The sequence below is a fragment of the Bombina bombina genome, chromosome 2 (assembly GCF_027579735.1).
Source record: "Bombina bombina isolate aBomBom1 chromosome 2, aBomBom1.pri, whole genome shotgun sequence".
NCBI classification, from domain to species: Eukaryota; Metazoa; Chordata; class Amphibia; order Anura; family Bombinatoridae; genus Bombina; species Bombina bombina.
In genome coordinates, this window is record NC_069500.1 from 1013262525 (window position 1) to 1013282137 (window position 19613).

Below are 19613 nucleotides of genomic sequence, written 5' to 3' on the forward strand. Positions count from 1 at the left end.
ATAGATTTTGATGGCACACAGGAACCATAGGCACAACATTTCCTTTAAAGTATACACTTAATTCTTATCCCAGGGATTCTTTAAGTCCCCAGTCTTTACCACTCCTATTGTGACTATATCCCATGTATATGCTACAATGTTCCTTGTTACAGAACAACAAATCAAATCACAGGCAGTGTTAATAAATTAAAGAAACAGAGATTTTGACCGCAGATAAGAACCAAAGGCCCAACAAGTCTGCTCAGAATCAGATAAAGTTTGCATATTAAATGAATACATTTAAAATCAAAAGATGTAATGTGAGTTAATGGCCTTAGGATATCACAAGTCACCTTACGAAACAAATCAGTTATCTAAAAAAGAATACAACAGTAACAATGAACTAGTAGCAGAAAAAAATGCCAGAAACCTGCGGCAATTATGGTCATGCTCAGTATCAATTGCATATTTTTGAAAAAAAAAAAAAGAAATGATTTACCTGAAAGTTACTGTACTTGTAGAGGGTACCTCCTGTCAGCAAAGTGACATTGCCCATGGACGCTATATCAGCATATTGATTAGGGAAAAGGAAAAGATCTACACAGCACCCGCTGGCTACACATTCCTTGGCTAGGGATTCATAGATATTTGTTTGAGGCATGAAGAGAGTCTATTGAAAAGGAAAGCTAAATTAGTTCATACATATTAGCACACATGAATTGAAAGAGTTAAAAAAATATTTATTTTTTGGCCAGAGAAACCTTTCAGGCTGCAGATTATTTATGGCTATGATTGCTCCCACTTGCTTTTCTATATCCTATACATCAAAGGGGTTGCAAATTAATTATATTTAAAGGGACAGTCTAATCAAAATTAAACTTTTATGATGTAGATAGGGTATGCAATTTTATACAACTTTCCAATTCACTTTTATCATCAAATTTTCTATGTTCTCTTGGTATTTTTAGTTGAAAGCTAAACCTAGGTAGGCTCATATGCTAATTTCAAAAGCCCTTGAAGCCACCTCTTATCCAAATGTATATGACAGTTTTTCACAGCTAGAGGGCGTTAGTTACTTATGAGAGGGCACTGATTGGCTATAATACAAGTCTGTCAAAAGAACTGAAATAAGGGGGCAGTCTGCAGAAGCTAAGTTACAAGGAAATCACAGAGGTAAAAAGTATATTAATGCAACCGTGTTGTTTATGCAAAACTGGGGAATGTGTAATAAAGGGAATATCTATATTTTTAAACAATAACATTTCTGGAGTAGACTGTCCCTTTAATGTCAAAGCTATCTGAGTACAGAGGTGACCAAATTCAGATTAATTCATTTATGGTGGGTTTCCAGGCAGAAAATGCTGTAATATTGAAACAAACAGTTACCCAGCTTATTGCTAATAGTTACTCTAATGTGTGGCAAAATATATAATGCACTGCACCCTCTTACTTAGCTGATAATTGAAATGTGATGAGTGCTTATTCCTTTGATCAAAGAACATCAAATACACATCAGGCTAAAACTTTTCCTAACAAAAAACAAACAAACAATAAAAAGAAGACAACCCCCCCCCCAAAAAAAACACCTTTTAGATCTTATAAATGATGCGGGTAAGTGTCTATCGTAATTAGATATTATGAAAATATGCAGAGTAATTAGATTTTTGATTTCTAAATAATGTTCAAAGAAATACTATGGCTTTCTGTATGAAATCGGCGAGTATATAGTTATGACATTGTTTTACCTTTTCTTTATCGGTATTAACCAGTTTTCTGTCATCTCTGTTCCTCAATTTCCCTGGTGCTTCTGCAGTTGGCAGAGATGAATGGAAGATAAAAAGCTTTCCTGCACATTCCGCAGCCTTTTACAAAGAAACAAAACATCTTATTTTTCTGTTATGCACAAAACTGTCTGAAATAAGCTACTTAAAGAGACATGAAACCCACATTTTTTCTTTCATCATTTAGATAGCACATGATTTTAAACAACTTTCTAATTTACTTCTATTATCTAATTTGCTTAATTCTCTTGATATCTTTAGCTGAAAAGCATTCAGCTCAGTAGCTGTTGATTGGTGGCTGCCCATAGATGCCTCATGTGATTGGCTCACCCATGTGTATTGCTTTTTATTCAGCAAAGGATATCTAAAGAATTAAGCAAACTAGATGATAGAAGTAAAATAGAATGTTGTTTAAAATTGTATTCTCTATCTTTATCATTAATGAAAAATGTGGGGTTTAATGTCCCTTTAAGGTTTGACACTGTCATACAACATTAATAGAATGCATAGAACTGTTAAATAGGTCTCTGTTACAAAACAAATGCACTGTAACATTTCTGGGTAATCTCAGAAACAATAAATTAATTAAAAGTGTTTAAATACAATCCTCTATTGCCTATATAATACAGTCTATATTTTACACTAAATATGGATAATAAACCCATTTGTGACAATTGTTATGCTAAACCAAACAATTACTGTCAGCCCTCTATTCCACACTGATCATATTAGAGACTATGACGCACATCAGCAATATTTCTTTCAACATTTTGATTGCCTACATCCAGCATTGTTGAAAAGCTTTATCAGTCTCAGGAATGCTTTGTTCCAAGAAATGTTCTAACTTTATCTAGCCCCCATGGCACCAAGTATAATAGGTTGTAGAGTTTAAACCTATATGCCCATGTCACATTGACTAGAAATAAATTCCCTTTAACTTGAATTCAATAAAGAATTGAACAAAAGGATACTATGGTAGCACTCCTAAGACTCTATGAGCAATATGTATAGGAGAACTTGATAGGTCATATAAGTTAAAAATATAAATCTTTATTAGAACGTATTTAAAAAAATGGGTTCAATTAAAACTAAAATGTTAGCAGAAATTATTGTCAGTTTGGTGTCTGACTGATAGAGGGTTGGTACTGGTAGTAAAATTAAATACAGGCTCAAAATTGGGTATGCTCAATTATTCCTTGTGTATTAACAGAATAACTGCAATTTATCAGTCTACCAGATAATAATCATATATCATAAAGAGTTTTTTCTGGTAGTTTTACACTAAAGTCCTAGTGCTTTTAGGTTTCGTTATAATATTAGAGCTGGAATAACATCAGTTCTACTTTATTGCAGTTTTAATACCAATATTGGTTGTTGTTGTTTTTTTTTTTTTTTTTTTTTTTAAAAACTTGTTAGCAGTAATTAATTGGGCAATAACGGTTACGTGGCCAAAGTAATAATTTTTTACTCAATATTGGGGCTCGTGTTGGCTTCTCTTTGGAGCACAATTTATAGCAGATATTTGTAGAATCAGCGTGTGAGCTGTAACCGGTCTCCATGTTTAAACAGCCAAGAGGGTTACACAAAACGTTCCATACAGCTACTAGCATTTAGCAGGAAAGCTGATATAACCTTAATATTGAACACTATTTATTTGGCTGACATCAGTTGTTAATATCAGTTAAGGCTGATGCTTTATATAAATGGACCGGCACTCCTTTTTGTGATATATTACAATAGTTGTCTCATATGATTAACTGTTATACCTGAGTCTTTTATGGGTGATATTATTATAATTTAAACCTGAGATATTGGTGGTTTAATTGTAGAACTCAGTCATAATATAATAAGTACCTTATTTAGAAAGATTCAGAATCAGAGGCAAACTATTCCAATGTACTAAGTATGCACCAATCACGCTGAAAACACAATATATATTAACTAAGTGTGAATTCACAAACTTTATTATAACTTGACACTATACCAGTGATCAGATATTATCTGTAAATATATTTATCAGATAATCTAATATTTTAATGTGTTGTTCAACAATTTGTACCAAATGAACAATTTATGCTAATACTGATCCATAATTGGAAAACAGGGGAACTGATATAATCGCAGCTCCAATATTATAATGGAATCCAGTAAGCACTAAGACCTAGGTGTAAAAGTGTCAGAGTTTGCGCACAACATATGTGGTGATAAATGTTGTTTTATGTTGTAACAATTATTACAAAGAGAATTATTCATGCCAATATTGGTATTAAAACTGCAATAAAGTAGAACTGATATTATTCCAGCTCTAATATTATAACGAAACCTAAAAGCACTAGGACTTTAGTGTAAAACTACCAGAAAAAACTCTTTATGATATATGATTATTATCTGGTAGACTGATAAATTGCAGTTATTCTGTTAATACACAAGGAATAATTGAGCATACCCAATTTTGAGCCTGTATTTAATTTTACTACCAGTACCAGCCCTCTATCAGTCAGACACCAAACTGACAATAATTTCTGCTAACATTTTAGTTTTAATTGAACCCATTTTTTTAAATACGTTCTAATAAAGATTTATATTTTTAACTTATATGACCTATCAAGTTCTCCTATACATATTGCTCATAGAGTCTTAGGAGTGCTACCATAGTATCCTTTTGTTCAATTCTTTATTGAATTCAAGTTAAATGTAACTGCAGATACTTAGCACCTCACCACAATTAAATATTATATTTTGAGGCCAATTTGCCCTAATTGTGTATGGTGACAAGACTCCATTTATCTGTAGTAGTGCCATCAAACCCTTTCTTTCTTTAGAAATAAATTCCCACCACTTGAATTCTTATACTCCATTTATTTCATTTAACTCATTATCTATTGTAGTCCAACAACTTCAATACACCCACAATAAACAGTTTGGACGTATTAGTTTAAGGTAATTGAGGAGTTATTTTCAGGCAAGTTATCGCTAGAGTAGAGTTTGCAAAAAGGGCAGGGATATAGACCGTGGAAAAGATGCATCAGTAAAAATAGCATTTAAAATGTATATGAAGTATTTTTTTTAGTTTGTTCTAGTTCCACATGACATAAAACACTTCATACAGTTCATTCATTCACATCCCTCTAATTATGGATGCTTCCATTTGGAACCTAAGTTTCACTGCAGGTATCTGAAGTAGAGTTGCTGCACATGTGCAAACACATACACACTGGAATGCAGTGAAAACTACATCATGGCAGTAACACATGACTAGAGGGAGGAGGGAACAACCATGATTCTATGCATATAAAATGCATTTAGGACAAAATTACAAGTGGAACTTTATATAACATAAATAGTTTTCACACAAGCTCATAAACCCGATCACATAAACTCAAGTGCACTAACCTGACAACAATGTTCTTCACATAGCAGAATATGTTCTATTTATTCATAAATACATATTTATATATATATATATATATATATATATCTGATGGTATTTTGGTACAATACATATCTATACCTATATATATATATATATATATATATATATATATATATATAAATATATATATATATATATATACATATACATGATTATATATAGGAATAAATATATACAGATATATATATATATATATATATATATATATATATATACATATATATATATATATATATGTATATATATATATATATATATACAGGGAGTGCAGAATTATTAGGCAAGTTGTATTTTTGAGGATTAATTTTATTATTGAACAACAACAACCATGTTCTCAATCAAAGCTGAATAGTTTTGGAAGTAGTTTTTAGTTTGTTTTTAGTTATAGCTATTTTAGGGGGATATCTGTGTGTGCAGGTGACTATTACTGTGCATAATTATTAGGCAACTTAACAAAAAACAAATATATACCCATTTCAATTATTTATTTTTACCAGTGAAACCAATATAACATCTCAACATTCACAAATATACATTTCTGACATTCAAAAACAAAACAAAAACAAATCAGTGACCAATATAGCCACCTTTCTTTGCAAGGACACTCAAAAGCCTGCCATCCATGGATTCTGTCAGTGTTTTGATCTGTTCACCATCAACATTGCGTGCAGCAGCAACCACAGCCTCCCAGACACTGTTCAGAGAGGTGTACTGTTTTCCCTCCTTGTAAATCTCACATTTGATGATGGACCACAGGTTCTCAATGGGGTTCAGATGAGGTGAACAAGGAGGCCATGTCATTAGATTTTCTTATTTTATACCCTTTCTTGCCAGCCACACTGTGGAGTACTTGGACGCGTATGATGGAGCATTGTCCTGCATGAAAATCATGTTTTTCTTGAAGGATGCAGACTTCTTCCTGTACCACTGCTTGAAGAAGGTGTCTTCCAGAAACTGGCAGTAGGACTGGGAGTTGAGCTTGACTCCATCCTCAACCCGAAAAGGCCCCATAAGCTCATCTTTGATGATACCAGCCCAAACCAGTACTCCACCTCCACCTTGCTGGCGTCTGAGTCGGACTGGAGCTCTCTGCCCTTTACTAATCCAGCCACGGGCCCATCCATCTGGCCCATCAAGACTCACTCTCATTTCATCAGTCCAGAAAACCTTAGAAAAATCAGTCTTGAGATATTTCTTGGCCCAGTCTTGACGTTTCAGCTTGTGTGTCTTGTTCAGTGGTGGTCGTCTTTCAGCCTTTCTTACCATGGCCATGTCTCTGAGTATTGCACACCTTGTGCTTTTGGGCACTCCAGTGATGTTGCAGCTCTGAAATATGGCCAAACTGGTGGCAAGTGGCATCTTGGCAGCTGCACGCTTGACTTTTCTCAGTTCATGGGCAGTTATTTTGCGCCTTGGTTTTTCCACACGCTTCTTGCGACCCTGTTGACTATTTTGAATGAAACGCTTGATTGTTCGATGATCACGCTTCAGAAGCTTTGCAATTTTAAGAGTGCTGCATCCCTCTGCAAGATATCTCACTATTTTTTACTTTTCTGAGCCTGTCAAGTCCTTCTTTTGACCCATTTTGCCAAAGGAAAGGAAGTTGCCTAATAATTATGCACACCTGATATAGGGTGTTGATGTCATTAGACCACACCCCTTCTCATTACAGAGATGCACATCACCTAATATGCTTAATTGGTAGTAGGCTTTCGAGCCTATACAGCTTGGAGTAAGACAACATGCATAAAGAGGATGATGTGGTCAAAATACTCATTTGCCTAATAATTCTGCACTCCCTGTATATATATATATATATATAGGAATATCTATTTATAAATACTTAGAACATATTCCCCTATGTTAAGAACATTGGAATGTGAAATATTTACAGAAAATATACAGTATAACACTTAAAATAAATATGCTTTTACATATTTTCATCTTCTCAACTGCAAAGGGCTCCAATTGCACTCAAACAATTGCATTTACTTTCAGCTTGTAATACGAGCGGTAAACCTGATGTGTGCAAACACCAGCTATAAACCCCTTTTCGCTTGCTCGTACCTGTTAGCGCTCCACTCATAATCTGGCCCTTAGTGTTTTATGTCCCTTTAATAAAACACAATCTAGCATTTTTTGGATTTTGTAAGCCTATGGACTTATTTTTACAGGTTCTCCAAAGTGACATGGCACCATCAAGTGATGTCACAATGTATGAAAGACCTAAAAGAGTAACTAAATGTAGGTTCAGACAGAGAATAAAGGGTATATAAACGAACAAAGTGCACTCCAGATTCTGAACAAGCAACAGCTTCGGGTGCTAACACAAATCGAATTATAGCAGAAGACAAGAAGCACTCCAGAAGTCTTTCAAATAATGTCACCTTTAATTAGTTGACATTATTTAATAAGGTGACATTATTTGAAAGACTTCTGGAGTGCTTCTTGTCTTCTGCTATATATATATATATATATATATATATATATATATATATATATATATATACTGTATATAAATAATATATCTATATCTATCTATCATCTATCTATCCTCTCTATCTATCTATCTATCTATTTATCATCTATCTATCTATCTATCTATCTATCTATCTATCTATCTATCTATACACACACACACACACACACACACACAGTACTGTGCAAAAGTCTTAGATTTGTTGTTTTAGCAATGGTATAATGATCATATATAATTATTTCTCAGTCTTTTTATTAGACTACAACCAGAAAATACAGGATATTTGTATGCAGTATTAAAAATCTGAAAAAAATCTGAAAAAACAGCTTCTATATGCTAAAGTGGCAAGTATTTAGTGTGACCTCCCCTTACACTTGAGCTATAACAGGAACCTGGTTCTAGTAAACCTAAATGGAATGGAGCTCTAATTAGTGTCATTGCTAACACCTGTATTTGTCCAACTATTTCATGTCAAAATGACTGCTGTGTAAAAGGTCTATTGCACCATGGTTGTGCAAGACATGCTTGAGCATTACATACACATGTAGTATGATTTTAATTCATTGGAAGCTTGCTAAGACCAACTTTTTACACATTCCATTCAAATTGCCAAATATCACAGAATTTGATAGACATAATATCATACTTTTACATCAGCAAGGCCACTCTCAAAGGGAAATCAGCCAATGAACTGGAGAGGTCAAGGACAAAAAAGGACTGGAAGGCTATAAAATCTTTCAAAAACTGATGGGACGTTTCTTAGAGTTTTTTATTTTAGAGACTGGAAGAAGTCCAGCAAGGACTGGGCTCAGCATCTGGCAGCTTCATCAGGATGCCAAGTTGACCCTTCTACAGTCCGAAGAAGCTTGATCAGGAATGGTCTTTATGGAAGGGTAGCAGCCAAGAAACCACTTTTTCGGAAGAGGAACAGTGTGAAAAGACTAAGATATACTAAAGCTCAAAAAGATTGGAATGAATATCAGTGGAAAAGAGTATTTTGGAGTGACAAATCAAAGTTTTAATTTTTTTTGGTCCAATTGTCGACAATATGTGAGAAGAAGAGTTGGAAAGAGATGGAATAATGTTTGTGGCCTTCAGTAAAACATGGTGGAGGGTCTGTCCTGGTTTGGGGCTGCATTTCTGTCAGTGGTGTTGGCGATATTGTCTGAATTGATGGGATCATGAATGTTGAAAAATACAGACAGGTTTTAATTCATCATGTCATTTATTTTGGAAAGTGCCTGTTTGGGAATGGTTTTATTTTACAGTATTATAATGATCTCAAGCACACTGCTAATGAAGTGAAATCATATTTGGAGAGAAAAACAGCTGATAAAACACTGACAGTCCAGACCTGAATATTATAGAGGCAGTATGGGATCACCTGGGCAGAGAAAGAAATTAAAGACAACCTAAATCTAAAGAAGAACTCTGGGAAGTGCTGAAAGAAGCCTGGTATAATGTACCAGAAGATAACTTCAGACAACTTCAGGACCGTCTCCCCAAAAGAGTTCAAGATGTGCTTAGCGCCAAGGGAGGTCACACTAAATACTGACTTTAGCCTGAAAAAGCCATTTTGTTCTGAAAATTGAGTTTTTTTATATGTTGTGTACTTTCTGTTTGCATCTTAATAAAGAGACCGAAAAATAAATATGGATGCGTTATAAAAATAATAAATATTAAATACTAATATTGATTATTAAAAATTATTATAGATACTGTAAAAATTCCTAATAATATATATATATATACAGGGTATATATATATATATATATATATATATATATAATTTTTTTTACAGTATGTATATATTTTTAATAATTATCATTAATATATTTTAAAAGCACCACCATATTGTATTGTGCTTAGCATGACATATGAAGCAACAATTATATGCCATTACTCTATATCTTTTTTCCTTGATAGAAGTATATTTTGCCACACAGAAATACAATACAGTGAATACATCTAAACAGTATGTATGCCCTTTAGAAAGTGTTATTTAAAATATTAAACAAATATATAATTTTCAAGCTTAAATTATCACACTGTGAAACTTCCATCAACCTTAGACAGATTGAATGCTTAGATTTTAATATTTAATATTTAATTTGTATATTTTCCCAACGTTGTTGATGTTCTATTACTTGTCACACTAATCATCTTTATTGCATTTCCATTTGTTTTTTTATTGTTATACAGCATGTTTGTGACACAAACATTAGGCTATATGTCTATATAATGAGACACTCTCTTGCAAATTATGCATGTTTAAGCACTGTCTGTGTTTTAAGTGTTTTTTAATAAGCCATAAAAATGGCAGTGTTTAAAGAACTAGACCCATGTGAGAACCCATTGATAATTAGATACTTTAGAAACACTCGCCTAATTAAAACTGTATCTAACATTTTTTATGTTCTTAACAAGGATGGCCCTGTTCAGGATACTGTAAGCTATCTTCCATTGTTTGTTTTAATTAATTGAAAGAATGAGGCATTATAAGTTTTTGAATAGCACTTTTTAAATACCGGTACTATTTTGTATAACATTGTGAATAATATATATATATATAATAGGTGAATGAACAGTTTTACTGTATATATTGTAAAATTATCTAATTCAATAAAATTATTGAACACTTTCCCAATACTCCCTAAGTATTTATTTTTTAAATCAATTAAAATACAGTGGAAGAAATATTTTTTAAGCTAATTTCAACAAGGTTAGTGTCTAATTTACATGGATTTATAAAGCTTAATGGAGAGAAAGCATTATAAAATCCTTCCACTTTAAAAAAACACCATCATTCAAATAGAAAAACCCCCTGCAATTTAAAGAGAAACAAACTGCAATTTAAAAACATTATGGATTTTTTTATGTGTTTACTCTCAATCATGAAGACATTTTTTTATTAAAAGAGACCATTAACACCTTGAAACATTAATATACAATTAGTTATCTGTAGTAAAACAACTTTGCCCCATTTTCATGTAATTTAGCTCTAAAAAATTTAATTTTCTCATTTTCAGAGTTGGAAATGCACACTGCAGACCAAGGCTAACCCTGCTATATATATATTTCCCTAATTGGCGTCAGCAGATAACAATGACCAAAGCCATTTAATTACAGTGTGACCAACCTTGCCCTCTGCAAATTCAAGCTTAGATCGGCTAAAAAATATTTAGTACTTGGCTAATATGTTATTATATAGCAAGACAGCAGGAATGTATTATAATTAGAAGGGATCCAGTGCCCCTTTAAGTACTAGATCTGTGTGAAATTATTAACAGCAAGTGGTTTATAGAAAATACAAACCTGGGCTTCCTGATGGGGTGGCTCATATGTATAACAAACATCTCCTGCTGCACAAGTTGCCACTAATATTATGTTCAAAGCATTTTGCTTTTTGTTATTCTCCCTCTACCCCACCCAGAAAAACAAATATTCAGACACCTATGAAAACCATTAGTATTGCTATCTGGAAACCCTTTCCCCCCACAAACAGTAATTGTATATACAAGTAGAATAAACTTATAAAACCTGATAAAAGAATACATTAACATATGGTCCAACAAACCATAGCAAATGCAATCATTGTATGTCCCTTAGCAAAATGGTTGTTTTATTAATTCCAGGAAAATTACAAATCTATATTTTTCAAATTACTTTGTATGATAGTGATCAAGAACTTTCACTATATGATCTAGTATTGTGAAAATGTATGTAGATGGTTGATATACATTTCTCACAGATGTTTCTTATGCTTGACACCGTTAGGAAAAAGAACATAACTAAAATAGAACTTTCTTTTGATAAAGTATCATAAATATCAGTCAGGTAACAGAGTGTATATGTTCACCATACTATCCTTGGCCACGGAGTTGACTTTCTGCTGGAACTTTAGCACATTTTTAGCAGTACTCCTCTTTCTGAAAATAAATTTTGCTTCTTTAACGGGACATTGGCTTAAATTCCCTAAGATGCAATTCAACTAATTAACTTGTGATAGAATATTTCCCTCATAATTTCTGTACTGTTCAGAACAGATAAAAATTAAAGAGAATAGAGTTATATTAACTATTTTCTACAAACATAAACCAAGTTTAAATTGACAATATGAATATGACTCAAATGTAGTGAATCTTACATTTTATGGCAAGTATTATTTACAGGGACATGAAACCCAAAATGTTTCCTTTCATGATTCAGATACAGCATACAATCTTAAGAAACTTTCTAATTTACTTATATTATCCCATTTGCTTTGTTCTCTTGGTATCCTTTGTTGAAATGAAAAGTATATCAAGGAAAGCCCATGAGCTGGGAGCTAGCTGCTGATTGGTGGCTGCACATATATGTCTCTTCTTATTGGCTTAACAATGTAAACAGCTTATTCCCAGTAATGTATTGCTGCTACTTCAATACAGGATATCAAAAAAATTATTTTGTGCATGCCACCTTCAGCTGTGACCAACTCAATAGACATGCAAATACAACCTCAATTCCAAAAAAGTTTGGACAGTATGAAAAAAAAGGCCTAGTCCTTCAAGAGCAAGGATGGGTCGAGGCTCGCTAATCTGCCAACATATATGTCAGTGAATAATCCAACACTTTGAGAACAACATTCCCCAAAGACAAATTGGTAGGATTTTGGGCATTTCACCTTCTACAGTGCACAATATAATTAAAAGATTCAATTAATCCGGTCAAATCTCGGTGCGTAAAGGGCAAGGCCAAAAACCACTTCTGAATGCTTGTGATCTCCGATCCCTCAGAAGTCTCAAAAACCGTCATGAGTCTGTAATAGATATCCTGACATGAGCTCAGGAATACTTTAATAAACCTTTGTCAGTCAACAATATTCCCTGCTGGATCCACAGATGTAAGTTAGGACTTTACTATGCTAAGCAGAAGCCATACATCAACACTGTCCAGAAGCGCCGCTGACTTCTCTGGGCTCAATCTCATCTGAGATGAACAGAACCAAACTTAAAATGGACACATTTCTATACTCAAGAGGAACACAGCAAAATACTGAATTACAGTTTTAGCTAGAACAAATTGTTCAAGTATTATAAAATTAAAAATACCACGGTTTATTGATTTTAATTTTTATTTCTATCAGTAGCTATCACAAGAAAAGAAAACCTATCTTATATGTACAAATTAAATAGACATACCAACCTTCAGTGCCTCCATGCCAGCCTGGATTACAGGAACAAAGACAGTCTCACTATCATTTGTATCTGCAAACATCTCTGGAATCTGATCAAGTAAGCTGTAGAGAAATAATGGTTGATATTTAATAATAGTAATAGTAAATAGTAATAGTGAAATTGCTATTGGAAATATCCAAATATCGTTTTGAAAAGACTTCACCTTTTATTTCTTATTTTTAACTTCATTTGTGCAGGGTCCATTATTCCCTGTGACAGCCCTACAAGGAGGCTGTGGTCTCTACAATAAGGTTAATTTAGCTTGATGCCATAAATCTACTAGAGTAACTTCAGCTGGTTTACTATTCAGATAATGCTAGAGAAAGTAAGTCTGTTTTGCTCATGCTCAGAAGAAGTAGAATGCAACTTCAGTTTAATACATGTCTGCTCTCTTATCTCCATGAGTGCTCATTCTTTTTTTTTTCTTTTCTTTTTTTTTTTTTTACTATAGGAGCACTGTTTAAAGGGGCATGATGCCCAAATGTTGAAGCCCTTGAAAGTGATGCAGCATAGCTGTAAAACATTTAATTGAAAATACCACCTGAACATCTCTATGAAAAAAAAAATTACCACAAAATTTCAGCAGTAGTCACATTCTATTCAAAGGGGACTTTAAGCAGTCAATCAGGATTCCCAGGACTTGTAAGGAAGTGAGCATCGGACATGTGCAGACACATTCATGTTATTTCCCTCCTCATTTTAAAGAATTTTGTTATTAAATCTCATGAGATTTCAGTGAAAACCAATGAGATCACAGTAAAGCAAAGTGTGACAGATGAAGCTGATTGGCTGTTTTCTTTTTTAATATGCAGATGATAGTAACTGAAGAATAACTGTTCACAGAGCACTTAATATTGTGAGTTGAAGAAATTTTGAGGTAAAATATCTTCATTTTTTACCTAGAGATGATCAGGTGACTTTTACTTGTCAGCTTTTTATAGTTATGTTACATGACTTTAAAGTGATTTAGTATATGAGTATTATGTCAATTTAATATCCCTTTATTGTAAAAGGAATTATTACACTGAGACTGATGTGAATATTTTAGTTGTAGTTTTTCCATCCCTAAGTAACCCAAAAGCCTGTTAATCTAATGTTAGGGAATTATATATTTAATTTAAAAACAAAAAACAATCATACAGCTTTCTCCAATGCCTAAATGCTTGTTATAAAAATCTGCTGATATTTTACTGTATCACTTAGACTAAATAAGGTATTGTTTTAGTAGACTAAAACCCTACATATCTATTCTTCAAATGGTATCTGAAGGAAATACCTATGATGTTGTGAAAACCTAAATAATGCCACATCTTTATCTATGAACCTACTGGTCTATTAAAAGGTATACAAATCTAACAGAAATTGTATTATCTTTAGAAACAATAAATAAATAAATAATTTTCTGTGCTAATTAACAGATAATGCTTTAAATATATCTACTGGGTGAAGTCCAATCTTAAAGGGACACTGAACCCAATTTTTTTCTTTTGTGATTCAGATAGAGCATGCAATTTTAATCAACTTTCTAATTTACTCCTATTAGCAATTTTTCTTCGTTCTCTTGCTATCTTTATTTGAAATAAAAGCAATCTAAGCTTTTTTTGGGTTAAGAACTCTGGACAGCACTTTTTGGTTGGTGGATAGATTTTTTCAACCAATCAGCAAGGACAACCCAGGTTGTTCACCAAAATGGGCCGGCATCTAAACTTAGATTCTTGCATTTCAAATAAAAATACCAAGAGAATAAAGAAAATTTTATAATAGGAGTAAATTAGAAAGTTGCTTAAAAATTCATGCTCTATCTGAATCACAAAATTTTGGGTTCAGTGTTCCTTTAAGCAAAGTTAACATTCCACTATTAATGGACAGAGATCAACCCCAGGCTTGTTGTTTTAATAAGCATTTCATATAACTGCAGGGGAGTATGAAGATTTTGGAAGAATATGACCTCAATGCACTGGATTGCACAAACATACTTAAAACCTCATAGACTCAAGTCTTTTTTTCAAACTATGTTACTATGTAACCCTTTGTACTGTATTGCACAAGTCAGTGTGTGGAAAGGACTGAATGCAATATTAATATGCTCAGTCTGAATCATGAAAGAAAAATGTGTTTCATGTCCCTTTATATTTCCTGATGAAATTATGAGGATAAAATAGGTAAGAACTAAAATGAACATTTCCTAGATTAAATTAGGCAGCTCCAGTCCCTCCATTCCCTCTTAATTTAGACATTTGCTAAACTAACTCATCCTTACATTTTAGTTATTAGGTTTTATTGAATAAGATATAATTTGGAGAAGATTTGACAATTTAGCTACGAAAGACATCGAGCCAGATTATAAATAGAATGCAAAATATCACTTTCGCTAAAGCAATATTTATGCTCCACTTTGTAATACCAGTGCACGCAAATGTGTGCTGGTATTAAAGGTGAGGTGCAATGCGAAGGCAACCTCACTTTCGCATTGAATGGAAGCATTGCGCTCATGAGAACGCTCTTCCATAAGCTCCAATTGGAGCCTCGTTCTCATGCTGTGAGACACGACATGAGATCTAGAGTGGTGAAGGGGTAAGTCACGCAGCTATGGGCAGCAAATGTAAATATATATATATATATATACATATATATTTATTTGTTAATATGTGTATATAAACATATTAACACATAAATATATATGTATATAAGCATATAAATATATATTTACAGTTAACACACAGTTGCCATAGACCACAATGTAAAGACACTTTGCAGTGCCATTTTTTCTAACACCCCACAGTTGCCGACTTTAGCCCCCAAAAACTGCTAAGTGCATTTTTATAAATATATATATATATATTTAAAACTTACACTTAAGTTTAGGGGCAACTGGGGGACATATAGAAAATTAACCAGAGGTCTGACATCTGGTTAATTTTCTGAGCGCTAATTGCTACCTCAAACTTGTGGTAGCAATAACCAGCCACTTGAAAATGCTGGTTAGTTATGGCGCACCCACAATGGGAAAAATTGGCCGTTTGCGGGCGCACGATAATTTAGCGCTCCACTTGAAATCTAGCCAATTAGTTGCTAATCACACAAATAAACTATATATGAATTTATCCCCTGAGAGTAGAGAGATGTTATATGAACCTAGTAAGGCACAATATCTGTAATTTTATATGTGTCATACAGTTATTTAGCAATTCATTATTTTAAAGAAATTACAATTCTGTTACATGGCTGTTTAAAAGAAATAGCACACAAATTCATATCACAAAACCAGAGAAAATACAATATGATTTTACTTGTTAATCACTGATCTTGACTGCTGGAAATTGACCAGAAAGCCATCCAGTAGAGGAAGGAAAACCTCTGCCATATCTGTCACCACCATCATCTGAGGTTGCGCCAAACTACTCTTCACATTATAGAAGTGCAGCACCTTATTGTAAGTTACAAATCCAACCCGGATAGAAGAGGCTTCTGCATGTTCCTCTCTGAAAGAAAACAGAAACTCATTGAGAAAATAATCTGCTTTTGAAAAATATAAAATAAGAAATTTCTGCCCTTAAAAAAAAATAATCAGTGATTGTTTAGATCAGTGCAGGAGTTAATTTACTGATAGCAATATTTGGCACATGTAAGGGAGATAAGATAAACAGACTCAATATGCTTTTCAAAAGTATGTGTCCCAAGGCAGGTCACTAATAACTAATTAGAAATATGAATTGATGGCACCACTTTTAATAATATTAGGGTCTATTACCGTTCCGATTAGGTTTTTCTGGCCTAGTAATACCGTATATACAGTGGTAAGAAGGTGCTATGTATCAATGGAACAACATTCACTATTATCAGTTAAAGGAACTGAACAGAAAAGTTGATACTATGTAAGCACTCTTGTGAGACCCTTGTGAGCATATAGTAACTAGGGTATTGGCATCATAGAACAATTAAAACATAAAACTTTTTTAGAGTAGTATTAAAAATGGGTAAATTAAAACTAAAATGCTAGCAGTAATGAACCCCGGTTACATATTCCGGATATGATCACTGTATAAGCAGTTACTGTGCTTGCAAATAGGTATAGGTAACTGGTCTTAGGACCACTGCTTCTTAACTTAACGGAACTGAAGCGGAGTGGGTCGGAAGCAGCATCCGCTGCTTCATAAATCGACTCTTAGTGTTTTATGTAGATACATTGTTGCCAATGGTCTATATACAAATTAAATTATTACTGCAAGATCAGCGCACTGTCTGTGAGTCTAAGCAGTATGGAATCACTGTAGCTGTAGGTTTAGGTGACCAGTATGTTAGCATGTATTATATAATAGGGAACGTTTAATCACACGGTTTAATACTATTCATTAAGCTCCACACTGGCTGTACCGCCAAACAATAATATCACTTGTGGTTGATAGGTATTAGTTTTGTGCACGCATCACTTCTAAAGTTACTTTCTAATATAGATACAAGGTGGATGAAGGATACTCGGCAATCCTGTGCAGTAGTAAAAAACTTTTTCTTTATTTATGAAGACCACTTTAAAAGACAGATGTCAGCTTCATTCCTCCAAATACTATATACAGCACACTTTGAACAAGCAGTAGGTTGGTGGTCACTAATGCTAATATGCCTGGTATAATATCAGGATCGAATCAACTGCGGTCAGATATCATAAATCAAATCTCATTAATTCTATTGGAGTAAATAACTGCGGCAAGTTTAGAAATAAGAGAGCTTCCACTAGCTCACTCCCCTCCCTTGACATTCCAGCTTTATCAAAAGTGCTTACATAGTATCAACTTTTCTGTTCAGTTCCTTTAACTGATAATAGTGAACACTAATAACTAATAACATTAAATTATAGCTTAATGTCACTAGCAAGTTATAGCTAAAGTTTCACCGAATTAAAGTTTTTTGCTTAACCATTTGATTATATTTACATCAAACACCTGAGAACTTTTTGTTTAACATCTATTAAACTCAGGTTTAGTCAAGTGGTCAGGGTGGGTGTAAGTCTGAAATTAAAAAGGGTGAAATCCACTACTTAAGGTAATGGTGTTTATTGTCACCCCATGATATAATAAAATGTGTCAGAAAATGATTTCAAATATGCTACTGCCAACCCACAATTATCGATACGATTTGTTGTTTTCATCCCTTAACAATGGATGCGAGGTTTTTTAAATGATGGCTCCCAACTTTTTAAACATGGGATGAGCCCTTGTAGGACCACAGACTTAATTGAGGCCTGAGTATCAGAGATGTCCATCTGATGTGTTTTATTTATGGTCTCCCTCTTGCATCCTGCTGGGTATGACCTACACATGGCAAAGTAAGACTCAATGGACTGGTATGAGAAGAATGAGATTCTTTTCACTCAACATTTATTACTTAAATATTAATGCTTGAAGCATATAAACGATAAACAGAGTTTTATTTCAGTGATGTTTCTTGTGCTTCCTTTTAGTTGTAAAGTATGTAGGGCTTATTACTAGTAATATTTAAAGCAAGTATTTCTAATACAGCATCAGTATATGTTAAACATTCGGACTTGACAGCTGTATGTTTTGCTTGCTCACACAGCAGTACATACAGTATGGGCTAGAATAGATATGAATACTAAATAAAACATGATTTTCCTGTAAATAGTATCCAGTTTTTAATCATTAGAAATAAGCCTTTTAAATATAGCTATATGCAACAACATTACTAGACAGATAGGTTTCCTTTTTTAATATGTAGCATATATGGATTATGATAGAAAACAGTTTTCATGGAAATAAAAAAAACAAAGGGAAAATGACTGTAACAATAATAGGTTGGTATGATAGTGCAAACCATGTAATATATAGTGATGAAGATGAAATAGAGGTGCAGATCTGGAAAAAGATTAAGACAAGTACAGCATAATTTTTGTATGATCTCCTGCCAACATTAGCTCATCCAGAGCAATGAGGGGGGTTTGAGGGGTCTATACTACTCAAGAAACATGACCTGTCTGCATGCCTTAAGAAATCTTTTTTTTTTAAATAAACTGTTAATGGATACATTATGCTTAATGACACATAAATGGTGAACTTTTATCACAGTAAGGCCACAAAGGATTTTCACAGAAAAAAAAGTACACATTTTTCTTTCAACTCCAAACTTTATGCACAGATTCTTTGGGCAGAACATAATTTACAGTAATGAATGGCAATGCACTTTTAACTAGACTTGTCAGCTTATTTCACAGCTTTGGTAAGATGTTGCATGTGGAGAAACCTTTGAGACACATAATTACTGTACTATGTAGTTCTCAGCTCAAGTGTCTCCAACCATAGCAGCATAATCCAAGTTGCAAATAACAGAACATTTCAATCAACTTATTAAACCTATAACTACTTCTAGGCTTCACAATCTAGGCTTTCATGCAGATTCATTTTAATTTTTAGACATTTACAATTGGTTTGTATGTTCTGACCAAAATACCCTGTATGTAATAACGTCATTCGAGTTTATTTCAGATGATCTGTACCAATGCTAAGGTAGTCAGTACATAGCTAACTTTGGGGTCGATTACAATCTTTCAGTTTTTTTCCTGTTATATATATGTTACGGGTAAAGTATGAAATTTGGGTAATCCAAGGATTACCCAGGTAAAATGGACATTACCCAAGTGGCTGTTGGTAAAGCCCATTGTACTGTAATTCCCCCATATACACTATTTCTTTTTGCTTCCGCATGGGAGGTTC

At 33.5% G+C, this 19613-nt stretch overlaps 1 protein-coding gene across 1 annotated transcript in view; it reads right to left on the reverse strand.

The window, feature by feature from the left end:
• The window catches only part of SEC24D (SEC24 homolog D, COPII coat complex component), a 196443-nt gene that overhangs the window by 38201 nt on the left and 138629 nt on the right, over nucleotides 1-19613 (reverse strand). The window contains exons 12-15 of the mRNA XM_053703594.1: nucleotides 16179-16370; nucleotides 12857-12950; nucleotides 1725-1841; nucleotides 479-649 (exon numbers count right to left, since the gene is read on the reverse strand). Coding sequence (XP_053559569.1) covers nucleotides 479-649; nucleotides 1725-1841; nucleotides 12857-12950; nucleotides 16179-16370 — 574 coding nt within the window. The remainder of the gene's footprint in view (nucleotides 1-478; nucleotides 650-1724; nucleotides 1842-12856; nucleotides 12951-16178; nucleotides 16371-19613) is intronic.